Source organism: Drosophila willistoni, assembly GCF_018902025.1.
Source record: "Drosophila willistoni isolate 14030-0811.24 chromosome 2L unlocalized genomic scaffold, UCI_dwil_1.1 Seg168, whole genome shotgun sequence".
In the NCBI taxonomy this organism is placed as follows: Eukaryota; Metazoa; Arthropoda; class Insecta; order Diptera; family Drosophilidae; genus Drosophila; species Drosophila willistoni.
In genome coordinates this window covers 17,126,647-17,142,769 of record NW_025814047.1, presented here as the reverse complement: position 1 = coordinate 17,142,769, position 16,123 = coordinate 17,126,647, and the positions used below count along the sequence as shown (strand labels likewise).

At 34.1% G+C, this 16,123-nt stretch overlaps 1 protein-coding gene across 3 annotated transcripts in view; it reads right to left on the bottom strand.

Annotated features, from left to right (window-relative positions):
* Window positions 1-452: 452 nt before the first annotated feature.
* LOC6653229 (nipped-B protein) overlaps window positions 453-16,123 on the bottom strand; it is a 117,305-nt gene continuing 101,634 nt past the window's right edge. For all 3 annotated transcript variants that reach the window (XM_023181473.2, XM_023181474.2, XM_015176411.3), the window contains one exon: window positions 453-783. In XM_023181473.2, coding sequence (XP_023037241.1) covers window positions 622-783 — 162 coding nt within the window. In that variant the 3' untranslated portion in view covers window positions 453-621. The remainder of the gene's footprint in view (window positions 784-16,123) is intronic.

Here is a 16,123-nt window from a genome sequence, read left to right as displayed (position 1 = left end):
CACAAATAATATACAAATGATTTGTGTTAGAAATGTTACATATAAAAAACACATCGACGATTAAGACTTAGCTATAAAATCGCCACTGATAATTACGTACACTTGTTCAGAACTCTACGTCATACGGTGCGGACGTGTAAATCCATGTATGTTTATATGTTTTTGTGATTTATATTGTTGTTATAATTATAAAAGAAATTGATTTTGTTTTATAGTTGATTTGGTTTGAGACTTCGTATTTTTAAAGCTTATTTAATAGACATACATTTAGTGTATGACATTTGAAATATTTTGTCACTTTCAAAGTCCGTTGCGCACACCAATATTTAAAAGTGAAACTAAAAGCTTAAGATAATCCTTTTGTTGGGTTTTGTTTAGAATGCTAAAACACATTTTAAATACAATGTTTATTTTTGTTTTTTTATTTATTAACCTGTACAAATTGTTTTTAAAAATTATCATTTATTTCAAGTTTGCATATTTTACATTTAATATTACAGATTTGATCTACTTATTATCATTAGTTATGTATACATCTAGCATTGGATTTTTTACCTATTCGCATTATTCTATTAATAATCTTCTTAAAAATTCAGGGTTAGGTCCGATATTCCTAGAATCTTACGCATAATCTTCTTCACTTAATTCACAATCGTCTTCGTCAGATGACATGATTTTGAGAGGTTTCTTTTTATTTCGTTTTTGGTTTGGCTTGTGCGACCCAGATTTGGAAAGGCTAAGGGACGATTTACTCATAAGAGATGTGGGTGTGCCACGAGTTTCCTGTAATAAGAAAAACGTATGTAATGTTAAGATACATATTATTTTTTCACTTTATATATAGATATTTTTTTTTTGTATTCAGTAATTGCATAATAATTCATAATTTCGCCGAAAAACGAAATTTTAAATTAAAACCAGAAAAAAAATTTTTCGAAAAAAACTTTTAGCCATTATCGAAATATATATAAATGTGTAAAATTCAAACTGCTAGACAACATTTACAGCTGTGTTCACGACAATAGCAGTGCAGTAGATGCTAACAAAGATTCAAAAAATTTTCAAATATTCTTTTTTATACATTCGGTTTTATAAAATGGTATTTAGGCATAGAAAAACCGAAATAGTTCCGTTAATTTTACTAATTTTTATGTTGTTTTTCACATTTTTGTGCTGAACCCCACAAATTTGGCTGTTCACAAAAATAGCAGTGTTTCGTTTAGTTGCAAAAAAAGCAAATAAAAAGTTAACAAATTTGTCAGTAGTAAGTGTAATTAATTAGATAATTATGGTGTACTATTATTTGCGTCAACTAACGCTAAAATTTTTATGGTAGTCGCATTGCTATGTTGAGAAGACGGAGTTTAAAAAAAAAATCCAATAGCGTATTATTCTCGGGCCAGACGTACCCAAAGTAGTCTTGTTTGGTGGTGTATGATCTAAGCAGTATGGAAGAATACAGGGAATACCACCCAAACGACACGCTAAAACGGTTAAGCTATGTGGCATGACATGAGGAATATAAATATAAATGTCTACGTGTACATCGTTAAGAAGGTTAAGCTCTCCTATATCATATGAAATATGCCCATAAAATGGACATATGTATCACCAGTACAACGACCAAAAACATAGGAGCAAGCTCGAAAAGGTTGTTTTCAGTTCGAAAGAATCGATGTAATGCCAGGGCCAGCAAAGTCGCCGGATTGGTAACCCATTAAATATGTATGGGGAAACATTCAGAGAAGCGTCACAAACAAAAAACAGTCCAATAAAGCTTAGCATTGGGAAGTTATCCAAGGAACATGGCAACAGATCTCAGCATTGCTGGAGTCGGTGCGGTGCAGGTGCCAATCAGATATTGCCAATAATTGGTTCAGGACTAAGTATTAAGACCAAAGAACCAAAGGTAACCTGAATTTGAAGTTTCGAATAATTTAGAATCGACAGATTTTAATTTTTATGTGTCACTGTTATTTTAATGAACAGCTCAAAATGCCCTTTTTTCACTATCTTGCTCGTTTCTGAAAGGGGGGACTTATTGTGCAGTACAAAATGGTTGTAATTTTATTGTAAATAAATATAGATTATTAATTAAAAAAATATTGGTGCATTTATGGTCTTTTTAATATGATTTATCAACTTTTAAGTCAAAGCTTAAGGGCGCTGCTATTTTCGTGAACACAGCTTGCACAGCAGCAATTTCATAAGTATCTTTAATAATATTTGCTTATTGTCCATTTATTTTTTATCTGTCTTGTCAGTTTTTCCCAAGTAGGTAATTAGCAATCCAACATTGTGGAAAGGCATATACAGATTCGAATAATTTAGAATCGACAGATTTTAATTTTTATGTGTCACTGTTATTTTAATGAACAGCTCAAAATGCCCTTTTTTCACTATCTTGCTCGTTTCTGAAAGGGGGGACTTATTGTGCAGTCCAAAATGGTTGTAATTTTATTGTAAATAAATATAGATTATTAATTTAAAAAATATTGGTGCATTTATGGTCTTTTTAATATGATTTATCAACTTTTAAGTCAAAGCTTAAGGGCGCTGCTATTTTCGTGAACACAGCTTGCACAGCAGCAATTTCATAAGTATCTTTAATAATATTTGCTTATTGTCCATTTAGGATAGATTGCAAATAAAAATAAATATAAAAAAAATGTATAATAAATATGTTTGCAATCTTTGACCATTATATTTTTATATGTTCTTAACTCTTTTTCTGTTACTCAATTCATCAATGAACAGACAAAACATTCCAAACATCATTTACATTTATTTCTTCCCCATCCCCTTTTACATCCATGATGCGATTGGCAAACACGCATACACATCTAATTTATGTACCGTTGCGTCTTAAAAGCGCTGCCGGCAGCGTTTGAGCAGAGCCGATTTATATTGACTGTAATTTGTGTTCTATTTATCCATGTGAGTAAATTTCATAGGGATAATCCAATTTCATAACGTATTTTTATTCTAAAACTATATAATATTATAATATAAGTAGCTCAAATATCAAGTTTCATCCCAGTAGCTCTTAAGAGGGCGTCGTTCAGTTGATTTGGCTACATGGAACATTGCTATATCGATTCAACTTCTCATGCTGAACAAGAATATATATACTTTATGGGTTCGGAAACGTCTTCTTCTGTGCGTTACCAACCTCTGACCAATTTTTTAATACCCTCTGCAAGGGTATACAAATAATTATGGAAAATAATTACCAAAATACATACAGCGGCGTGCAAAAGTGAGTACATGTTTGTAAGTTTCTAATTTAATTTTGCACAGGAAACAAAATTTGTTTATATATTCCTTACACATTTGTGAACAAAAAAGGAACATTAAAATTCTTTTAAAGCACAGAAAAACTAAAAACCTAACCTAACTAGCATGTACTCACTTTTGCTCTATGTGAAAATGGAATATATTAAAAAAATTTTTGTTTCACTGGCATCAAAATTAAGAATCCTGTGCAATATTAAGTTACTCACTTTTCTCACTACTCACGTTTATACGCCACTGTATATAAAATGTATAGAATTCAAAATGTTACCAATAATACTTTGAATGTCTACAGTAATACGTACACTCACGGACGAAGAAATATGTGTGAGCCTCAGGATTCGAGTATTGTCTATCTTTAAATTATGTGGCAAGTTCTACGATTTTAAAACCGATTTTTAATGATTAGTGGTAGTATCATGAAGTAAAATAAGCCATTTCAAGTACAAGTAGTAATTTTTTGACCATACTTCGTATTATACCCACTTTTCCAGTTGACATAAATAATAGGTGTGTTCAACAATAATGGTGTTAATTTCAAAAATATGTAACTATGGTCCAATATTTAATTGAATTTTTTATTGACAATTATACTCGCTATTCAGACAGACGTCTTTTTTTACCTGCAGGACTCTACAGGGGTCTTGCAACCTGTATTTCAGTATTCTTCCCCCAAATTAGGCAAGCAATTGCTTCAGGTTGCTCTCAAAAGTTCTTAAATTCTTAAATAAAATTACGTTACATTAAAGAAGCATCAATACGAAACCATTTTCGCCAAATTTCGGTACTTCAAGTAATTGTTTGTAAATTTGTCTCTCTTTGTGATTATCACCACATTTCGTGGTAAAAGAACCTCTAAAACTTTTGTCAATAGATCTCCATAATTGTCAAAAACCTTTTTTTTCCGATTCTCTGCTGTAGATTTCCCTGTCGATCGTGTTAAACGTCTTGAAAGGGGTAGAGGAAATAAGGTACCGATTAGGTACCATAAAAGTATATTAATTTTGGTCAGAAGTGTGCAACGCACAGAAGGAAGCATCTTTATGTAAAGTACATATATACATATATTCTTGATCAACACGACGACACGAGTTGATGTAGCCATGTAGGTCCGCCTGTCCGTCCGTCAGTCCGTGTGTACTTTCTGGGTCGATGCGAACTCCTAGACCGTTACAGCTACAGAGCTGACAAAAGCATAGAAAATAACGAAGGTATCGATAAAAGTCACTGATTATCACCGATCGTTCCTCTGGAAGCTTTTTTACACTAAAACTAAAAATAAAAACAAAAAACATTAGTTGCATTTTAAAATCATTAACTAAGCCGTCGCGCCGACTTCTGATGCAAATATTTTAAATTTATTAGACCAACGCACAGGGGTCGGAAAATTAGCGTCCAAAAATGTTTCCACCGAATATGTCAAAGTGAAATTTTTATATTAGCTTAATAAGTAGTAAACAATTGTATTGTATAAATAAACCACTTCAAACCCCTCTCATTGCACTTCTGGGCTATCAAAAAATAATTTTTGGAAAATCTCTTTTTTTTATACCCTTGCAGAAGGTATTATAAAATTGATCAGATGTTTGTAACGCACAGAAGGAGACGTTTCCGACCCCATAAAGTATATATATTCTTGATCAGCTTGATAAGCTGAGTTTATATAGCCATGTCCGTCTGTCCGTCCGTCCGTCCGTCTGTGCGTATGCGTTTTACTCAGCCGTCTTAAGAGCTATCGGGCTAAAATTTTTTTTCGGGGTTTTTTATTACCCGGGAAAAATAAAGTATGAAAACCATCAGGATTGGACCACTATATCATATAGCTCTAGAAGAACTAGAACAAACATTTTCATAAAAATTGGAGTATGCTATGAAATTTACATATGTGATAATATTGGATATAAAACCCCAGATCCCAAAATTTGAATGTGATCGGATAAATATAGCACAAGTTACAGTCAATATAATAATCGGCTCTTCTCCCAGCTCTACCGGCAGCGCTGCTTGCTGTCTACTACGTCTTTCCTCATCAACAGAGTACATGCATACACACACAGACGCAACGCTACATAAACTGTATGTGTATGCGTGCGTTGTTTTGCTTTGGGAATGAGGGAAGAAGAACAAATTGTAAAATAGAGAGTAAAATTGTTTTGTTTGTATATTGATGAATTGAGTTACAGAAAACAAATTTTGAACATGTAAAATTATTATTACCAAGGACTGCAAGGGTATATAAACTTCGGCATAGCCGATGTTAGCTTTGATATTTTTGTATAAATTAGGTTAAAAAAGTAAATATTTACATCCAATTAGATAAACGGGAACATTTTTTGGTCCTTTTGGACCAACCAGCACCTAGCCCAATTTTTTTATTTATCTGTCTTGTCAGTTTTTCCCAAGTAGGTAATTAGCAATCCAACATTGTGGAAAGGCATATACAGCTGTGTTCACGAAAACAGCAGTGCCCCTAAGCTTTGACTTTAAAGTTGATAAATCATATTAAAAAGACCATAGATGCATCAATCTTTTATAAATTCAAAATCTATATATATAATAATATTAGTACTATTTTAGACTGAACAAAGAGTCCCCCATTTTCAGAAATGAGCAAGATACTGAAGAAAGGGCATTTTGAGCTGTTCATTAAAATAGCAGTGTCAACTAAGAATTAAAATCTGTCGATTTTAAATTATTCGAAACTTCAAATTCAGGTTACCTTTGTTTCTTAAAACTTAATACTTAGTCCTGAACCAATTATTGGCAATAGCCGGTTGGCACCTGCGCCGCACCGACTCCAGCAATGCTGAACTGGAATCTGTAGCCATTTTTCATGGATAACTTCCCAATGCTAAGCTTTATTGGAAGGTTTTCTCTTTGTGAGGCTTCTCCGAATGTTTCCCCATACATTTTTAATGGGTTACCAATCCGGCGACTACGCTGGCCTTGGCATAACATCGATTCTTTCGAATCAAAAACAAATTTTTTGATTCTAAACCAATCAACATTTTTGGTGAAAAAAAAGTTTTTTTATAAAACAAGTTTTTTAATATTAAGCTATATTAGTTTTTTTTTTTTAAATCGCTTTTTTTATATAAAAAACTTGTAAAACAACGATGCGCCACATTGCCCCGCTATTTTTGACAACGCCAATTTGGGGTATGTACGAAAAAACCGCTATAGCTTTGTAACGGTAAATTATATCGAATCGTATCTTTGAACAATAGTTCGACAATAAGTTAACCTTTCATTTAAGTGCTCATATGAGAGGATACGAGCATCCGATCAGGATATATGAAGGGTTAAAAAAAAATGCGCCGATTAGCCCCACTCTCCCCTATATAAGTAGACACATAAGCGCGAAAAATACGCAGCTGCATTGATCTACATACATACATAGTACATACATAAGAACCGCGTGTTCAGTTGTTTTTTCGTAGCCAAGAGGCCAAGAGTAGAATAAGTGAAATGAGATTGTACAAATTTTAGTTCTAAGAAATTTTTAAAATATCCTAAAATTACTTGCAGAATTAAAAAGCTTACGCTGACCTAACTTGAGGATTAAATAGATTAAATTTATTTGAAAGGCACTGGCGGAGCTAGATTAACTAGTCGAACGAGCAATTAGTTGTTTTGATAAAATCTGCAAACATATTGGCAACAGCCTGATCAGTGTCAGCTTTATTGTTTTCGAAAGACAAGTAAGACAGGTGCACTGATGTCTTACGTTTTGCGTTGACAAAATTATAAATTTTTATTATACGCCGAAGTTGATATACCCTTGCAGTCCTTTGCCATAATATTTTTACATGATCCACACTCTTTTTTTATCAATGCACAGACAAAACCTTCCAAATATCATTTCCACTTCTTGTTCTTCTTCTTCCCCATGCCGTTGCGTCTGTGCATGTATGCGTGTGCTCAGCTGCTCTGCGGATTTCAAGCAATGACGTAGTAGAACCGATTTATATTGACTGTAACTTATGTTATATTTATCCGATTGATTTGCACAGACGGACATGGCTATATCGACTCAGCTTCTCATGCTGATCAAGAATATATATACTTTATGGGTCGGAAACGTCTCCTTCTGTGCGTTACAAACATCTGACCAATTTTATAATAACCTCTGCAAAGGTATAAAAATAAGCATGAATATAGGAATAATATCTAGGTTAAATGATATTCTATAAAACCAGCTATTTGCGCCAATTTTGGAACAACTAAATATTAATTCAAATATTTGTTGAAAACAAAAATTGCTGTGCCTTGAACAACAACTTCATATTTTTTACTTTAAATATAATTTTTTTTATTGTTTGGTTTAGCGTTTTATTAATAAACCATTCAGTTAAAAAAAAAATTGTTTTGCCATAGACAGACACAAAAGAAAATAAAATCTATGACGTTTCTATTATTTTTTCTAACACTGTATATCACTATATCCCATACAAATGGCGAAGTTACAAACACTGACTTTTATTCATTATTTTCTAAGCAATTATCTTACAAATGAATATTTTTTAGCTTCGTATACCTACAAATGACTGTACCAAGTTTGATTAAGATCGGATGACTATATCATACTGACTTAAGGCAAAGTGTGCAGAAAGGATTTCGAATTACCGACAAGGGATAGAAAGTTATATTTTGTAAGGATGAAGCAGTTATTATAAAAAATAAAAAGCCAGTTTGGATTTTAGCTCAAAGATACGGAAATCTGTCGAAGAACACGAATCGAATACTGTGAATGACGAAAGAAATGAAATAGATATGTATGACCTGAAATGTTTAGCCAACGCACATTGAGCGATATTCAAAAAAAAAGAGGCATAAAGTCAAAAAATGTATGGTAGAATATTAAAAAATATCAAAGAAGCTAACATCGGCATTTACATGTTCAAAATTAGTTTTCTGCAACTCAATTCATCAATATACAAACAAAACAATTTTACTCTCTATTTTACAATTTGTTCTTCTTCCCTCATTCCCAAAGCTAAGCAACGCACGCATACACATACAGTTTATGTAGCGTTGCGTCTGTGTGTGTATGCATGTACTCTGTTGATGAGAAAAGACGTAGTAGACAGCAAGCAGCGCTGCCGGCAGAGCTGGGAGCAGAGCCGATTATTATATTGACTGTAGCTTGTGTTATATTTATCCGATCACATTCAATTTTGGGATCTGGGGTTTTATATCCAATATTATCACATATGTAAATTTCATAGCATACTCCAATTTTTATGAAAATGTTTGTTCTAGTTCTTCTAGAGCTATATGATATAGTGGTCCAATCCTGATGGTTTTCATACTTTATTTTTCCCGGGTAATAAAAAACCCCGAAAAAAAATTTCAGCCCGATAGCTCTTAAGACGGCTGAGTAAAACGCATACGCACAGACGGACGGACGGACGGACAGACGGACATGGCTATATAAACTCAGCTTATCAAGCTGATCAAGAATATATATACTTTATGGGGTCGGAAACGTCTCCTTCTGTGCGTTACAAACATCTGACCAATTTTATAATACCCTCTGCAAGGGTATAAAAAGCAAACAAGATTTATTTGAGGGCGAGACGGGGATCACAACTTTTTCGTTAATTAAAGTCGCAATAAATAGTAAAATACACCTTTCACACAGGTCACTTATAAAATGTAAGTTATAAAACGACGATACACAAAAATCTTTATATATATATATATATATAGGTATATATTATTATAATCGGTTAAGTGGTTTAGGAGTCCATTGAGGACAAACATTGTGACACGAGATTTATATATATTAAGATTAACCTTTGTTTCAATATTCATTCATAAATTTGGCGACTTAGCGCAATTATCTATTAAATATTAATTTGTTCTGTCAGATCTAACTTTTAAGCTCCGTTCACTGCACAGCTTACGTGTTTTTTTTCCTCTCTTTTCAAGCTGTTCTTAGAGTTACTCTTCCCTTACCTATAGCCGTCAAAGTGACGGCTTAATTTTTCTTATTAATCTTCCTTAACTTTTCAACCGTATTTGGCATTGTCTCTCCATAAACTAAACAATGGTGAAGTCATTTCTACTAATCTACTAGATATATATATTTGTGTTCCCTCACGTCGGACCAGAAGTTTTTTTTTTCCTATTTTCCTTGGTAGATGTCTCATTAACTACTCTCTACACGAACCTTTCAGCATTCTTCGCCAATCTTTTAACAACCTTTCTCACCTTTTCTCTCCTTATCTTTCTGACACTTCACTTCGCTCTCTACTTTGCAATAATATGCAAAGAAAACGCTAAATATATTTTGGACATCGCATCACTTGGAACTCTTCTTTAACCACATTGGCTAGCACCTTGTGCAAATAAAACACCTCCACCAGGTCGAGGATGTTTGGTTGCGTATAAGGCTAAGCTGAATCTTCTTCAATAATCATATGGTGCGGAAGTGTAAGTCCAAGTATTTTTTTTATGGTCTTAAAGCACAAAAAAGAACATATTCAAACACTTTTTCTGAACATATGAAAATCTGGCACTATTCGTTTTATATACATGTTGTTAATAGACATTTGAAGTATCATTGGTAAAATTTTAAATTCTATATATATCAGATCCGTGGCACCGCGTGGTGAGCACGACGTTGGGTTACAGGACCATCCGAAAAATTAATTTTTTTTTTTATTTTCGGCATGGTTTTAATATTTTAAATTTTTATAATAACAAATGCATTTTTTATTTTTCAAAAATTCTGTTCACATACATTTTACAAGCATGTCTTAGTATCTCAGCATACGCGACACCAGCAGCCAACGGCCAACTCCATTCTTATAGAAAAAGCTTATATGCATAACTTGGCTATTTTTAATCCGATTTTGATCAAATTTGGTATTTTGCTGGACATTATATTAGTAATTTTAGTCTGCTAAATTTGATTGCTCAAGGTAGAAAATAACGGGAGATAATCGATTTTCTTTAAATTATGGGGGTGGAAAAGGACGTGGAAAAATTTTTACATGTACAAAATGTGCGCATTTACTAAGCTTACAAATATACATACCAAATTTGGTGTCTCTACTTAGTACGAGAGAAAATCGGATTAATTTAATTTGCGGGGGCGGTAGAGGGCGTGGCAAAAATTTGAAACAAACTCGATATCTTTACATAGTACACGAGACTACACACCATTTGGTGGCTCTAGCTCTTATAGTCTCCGAGATCTACGTGTTCATACGAACGGACGGACATGGCTAGGTCGTCTCGCCTGTTGATGCTGATCAAGAATATATTTACTTTATGGGGTCGCAAAAGCTTTCTTCTGCCTGTTACATACATTTTGGCGACTTTAATATACCTATAGGTGTATGGTATAAAAAAGAAAGGGGAAAGGCTAATTTCAGCCGCGCATAAGTTTTTATACCACTGCAAGTTTTTTATTACGCATCCGTCCTGTCAGACGGACGGACAGGCGGACGTGAACTCGACACGTCGTGCTGATCAAGAATACATATACTTTATATGGTCGAAAATGACAAAGAAATGCAACTAGTGCATTTCTGGGAAATTAAGCAATTTCTTCTGATTCGTCTCATTGGCTAAAAGAGGTTTTGCCGATCTTTCGGCAACGTGCTCATTCACATCATACTGCTCCTGAAGCTCTTTAAAAGACTTGCAACCATTTCTAAAGCCGCTTTTTAACTGCAAACCGTCGACAATATAGCAAAATTTTGGCATGGCATTGATTCCTGTAGCACTAATTTTGCTTCCAGGTGAAACCTGACTTCATTCAGCTTCAACTCGCCACTACCTTCGTCTGTAAATCTCTGAACTTCTTTGCCTTCTTCTTTCTTTCGATCTGGGTAAGTATGGTTGTCTCTCTCTTACAATTGGATTCTAATCTCGTTGTTAACTTTGCTGATTCTTTATTGCCGACTCTTCAACGTCAAACGTCAATCGTCAACTTCTGTGTCTCTACTGTACTCCGCTGTTCTGCGCCAATCGAAATTTCTTGTTTTTCTGTGTAATTTTTAAGGTCTTTTGGCTTGACCCCGTTTTATAAAACCAATTTAATTGCGTATTCTTGATCTACGTACGTCATACTAATAATTATATGTGCATCATATTTTTTGCAAATAAAAAGTCGTATAGTATTTTTAAATTATTTCTGATAATGTGATTTTATTTATAGCATGATGTAAGATAGAAAAAAAAAAAAAATGTTAACTTAATTTCAACTAAAATAAAAAATTTTAAATTATAGTTATATTCATAGTAAATAATTATATGTGCATTCTTTCACTTTGGTCTCTTAAAAGTAACTAACGTCGGTAATTTTGAAGTATTAATTATGTTAATAATCAATACTTTTTCTTTTATTATTTAAGACTAAGTTGAGACGATTTGGCATAGAATTGACCAACGACTGTAGAACAGATGCGTCAATATTAGCCCATTCCTGTTCTATAGCCAATTTAAGGTGTCGTACAGTCGCAAATTGTCTTCCATTTTTGAAAACGCGAGCCGACAGAATGCCCCAAAGATTCTCGATGGGATTAGGGCCCGGACTCAATGGGGGCCACCCACTTCAATACAGGAATTTTTCTTTCTTCAAAAAAGTCTTTGGTGACCTGCGCCGTGTGGATTAAGGCATTGTCTTGCTGATAAGTCCAATTATCGCCATAAAGATTTCCAGCGAAGTCTACCAAAACACCGTCTAGAAGCTCTATATACATATTGGCATTCATTCGAGTAGATATGAAGCACATAGGCGTCTTTCCTAAATAGCAGAACGCGGCCCATACCATCAAGGTGCCGCCGCCAAAACTTCGCTTGTAACAAGATAGTCGTTCTTGGCGCGTATCTCTCCAATATTTTTTGCAATTGTCTGGGCCATCTAAATTAAATTTTTTTTCGTCGCTAAAGATGATGTTGTGCCATTCCTTATCCCAGAATCGGTATCTATTGACAAATTCTAAACGAGCCTTAATATGCAGCTCCAGAAGCTTTGGTTTAGGGACCATTGAGGTATGTTTAACGAAACGATTTTCGTTTAGAATCTGAACGATTCTACTCCTCGTTATTTGAAGATCCAATTGAGCCCTTATTTGACCGCTGCTCATCGAATCCTCGACTGCAAGACGTCGAATCTGCCGTTTACATCGTTCGTCAATGTTGGTCTTGCGTCCGCTGCGTCGAGTAGCACCATATTTCGATGGGTTTTTCAGGAACCTACTTATGTAGTTTCTATGCCTGTTAAGTCTGGTTGCTATCTCAGAGATCTTGGAGCCGCTTTCATGCATGCCGAGGATAATTCCCTGCTCGTAATCGGACAAACTTGTACCACGAGGCATTTTAGCCTGACAACACTATATATTATGTACTAATTAAGCTTTTTTATTTATAAATTTAAAAAAATTATATACTTACAATAGAGATTTAAGCAAATTTTCAGAAATAAGTCTTCAACAGCAATACTTTACGTACGAATGATCAGCCACAAGTGTTTTGCAGATATAATTATTTACTACGCAGAACCCGATGAACCAAATCATTTTACAGTAACGGTACCACGAAAGAGATTAGAATGACAAAATTTTATACGCATGGCAAGCACAAAGAATACCATGATAATTGTGCATTCGTCAAACTTTCAAAAACTAACTTATAACAGTAAAACAAGACAAGAAACAAGAAATAATGCACATATAATTATTTGTATGACGTATAAGAGTAAATTGATTTTCCGGTTGATTGATGCCAATTTTTTTTAAAAATCCGACAAACATTAGATAGTTTTCAACGCCTATTATTAAAAACTAAGTAAGTAAAATGTCCCATACATCCTCCATCTTGTTTTTTGTTTCACATGCATTTTTCATTAAGTTAGTTGGGGTTAAGAAAATCAAATTCAAAGTAAAAAAAAAAAGCGCTAACCTACTGACAGACAATATCTCATTCTACACAAAATTAAAATTACTTTCTTTTGTTTTTAAACGAAAAGTCATTAGTTAGAAAAACTATACAACATCGTTTACGTAAAATAAGTCAGATATATCAAAGAAGCTAACTTCGGCATAGCCGAAACCAAAATGTTTTTGTTTCTTTTTTTTGCTGTTGTAAATAGTTCAATGTATGACAAAACAAATGCGAAAGGCAAGGAATTCAAAATATACACATATGATGCATAAAAATTAAGGTGAAGTTGCAATATATGCTATATACGGAAATGTATAAACTACAAGGTCTAGCTAGACTCATGTGTGCCACGGAGGGTAAAAGATCAATTTCGGCTGAAAAAATGGGAGAAAGTGTTTTGCCTGATGTTTGCGTTTAAAAAAAAAAAAAGGACGTTGAGGCATGGTTTAAATCTGGGGTAGGTACAAAGAAACCCAACAAAAATTATCACGTGTGTGTGCTTTACTTTAATGAAAAGTTAACACATTTTGACTCAATCGCTGAAACGAGAGCAATCGTCGAACCGGTGCAAAAAATTATAGATAACCCCCCAAAAGTTCATTTATTCCTGCACGTTTCCTGCAAAGCGGCAAAGCGATTAATTCAGTTTTAACGTGTTGACTCCGGCATGCACACAGGTGGCAAAATGAACAATTGCTGAACTAAAGTGCCCGTATGGCCTATGGGTGCCTATCCCTGGTTTAAATATACAAATGCTATAGAAGCTTTTTTCCATGATCACGGTTACAACAGAGTTCCCAACAACGAAGAGGAAAATCAATTATTGCTTTAAGTTGTTGAAGCTTAGGAAAAAAACACTGGAAAAAAGGAATTTTGGTTAAAACCTTTAATTTCTTCTTGTTTAACAACATTGACAGGGTTAACCAGGTAATAAATTAAATTTTATCGCATGCCATCTCGATCACTCTTATCGTATTTGTATGCTGCTACGTATGCTTATGTGGGAGCGTCGCGTTGAAAACTTTTTTTTTGCTCCATACATACACTTACAAGGAAAAAAATAGTAGTGCTCGCCGATATTTATTACGATAACTTGCAAGATATAATCTGATCTGTTTAACACCGCTAAGTACCGTTATCAGCAATGTCCAACACTTGTCCATTATATTGTAACCTCACTTGGTGACTTAACTTTTATGCATACTCATTTTTGCCAATTAAGCCAAATTTGGAGCGAGCAAAACAATAGTAGTGAAGGATTTTCCTTTAAAGGAAACTTCAACTATTGTAAGAAAGAAGGAGGGTTTTTTTACTCTATTTCATGTGTTAAGTGTTCGCGATAGAAGATTCATTAAAGTCATTAAATTTGCAGACTTGGGCCGGGCTACGCACATGTCTTTTGAAAAGAGGATTCAGATCACATACTTTATAAGTGCTCTCCAGCTGCACTGCAGGCCGAAAGCGTAAAATATCGGAAACTTACGCTTCTCTCACAGAAGAACATAAAAAAAAGGATTGAATACCCAAATTTCCACCTATAGTAAATTGGCCTGTAGAGAAATGGCGCAACATACTGTAGTCAGATGACTCCAAAATTGTGATGTTTGGATCTAGGCTATATGTTTGTCTACCGAAACAACAAAACAAGTAGTATAGTCTTCAGTACATCACCAAGATTATTAAAAACTCTTACGGTAAAATTTTTAAGGAAGTGCTGCTACCATATGCAGAAGAGGAAATGCAACTTCGTTGTATGTTTCAACAAAGTGGAAAAGCTTGTTTCGAAAATGCAGAAGTAGATTTAATAAAGTGACCCTTATAAGCATAAAAGTGCGCCACTGTAAAAAAAAAGGTTATCTAGTCAGTCATAATAATAATAATTTAAGTTAAAACCAATCTTTTTTTTTTTAGAGTGATCAAGTTTGTTTCAAATTTTTCCCACGCCCCTTTCCGCCCCCGCAATTTAAAAAAAGCGTTTATCTCAAAAACTATTCCAGCTAGAGACACCATATTTGGTATGTACAGCTGTGTTCACGAAAATAGCAGTGCCCCTAAGCTTTGACTTTAAAGTTGATAAATCATATTAAAAAGTCCAAAAATGAACCAAACTTTTATAAATTCATAATCCATATTTATTTATAATAATAAGGTACGTTTCATAATTATAACGCCACCCATATATTTCAAATATTGGTCTAACGGTACAATTTTCGATGTTACAATGTTCTACCGAAATACTTGTTGGGGCACAACAACAACATACAACAACTTTGGGATCAATAGGAATAACGGTACTTTTCTATTTACGCAAATTTGGTTTTGAGCTTGTTTCATAATTATAACGCCACTTTCAATTAATGCGTTTTTTTACTACAAATGTCAACAGTTAACCATTTTTTTTTTATGAACAATTAAAATTTGCTTTCCATTTTTAGAAATGACATTAAATATCCTTGTAGGCATCCTTAAAACTAAATTTTTAATTACATCTGGCTCAAACATCCATCCAAGCCCCGTCTATCGCATCTTTCAGTTCTTGTACTGTGTTAAACTGCCGATTTTCCCTGGAAACCTTACGTACTAAGATGCTCCAGAGATTCTCAATCGGATTGAGGTCTGGGGATCCTGCTGTCCAGTTCATAACTGGGATTTCCTTGGAACAAAACCATGACTTCGTCTCCGTGCTCCCTGGAAAGTCCAGTCTCTACCATCATTTTCATTGAAAAATGGGATGAGACAGTTTTCCAACACCTGGATGTAATCTGCACTCTTCATTCGGGGAGATTAAAACTGCAGTTTCTAACATCCAGCCTAGGAAAAAGCTCCTCAAACCAAAAAAAATGCTTGGAAAAAATGTATGGCTCTTTCCTCAGATCATGCCAATATCGTTGAAAACCAGTAGAACCATCCAAGTTCCATTTGTTTTTCA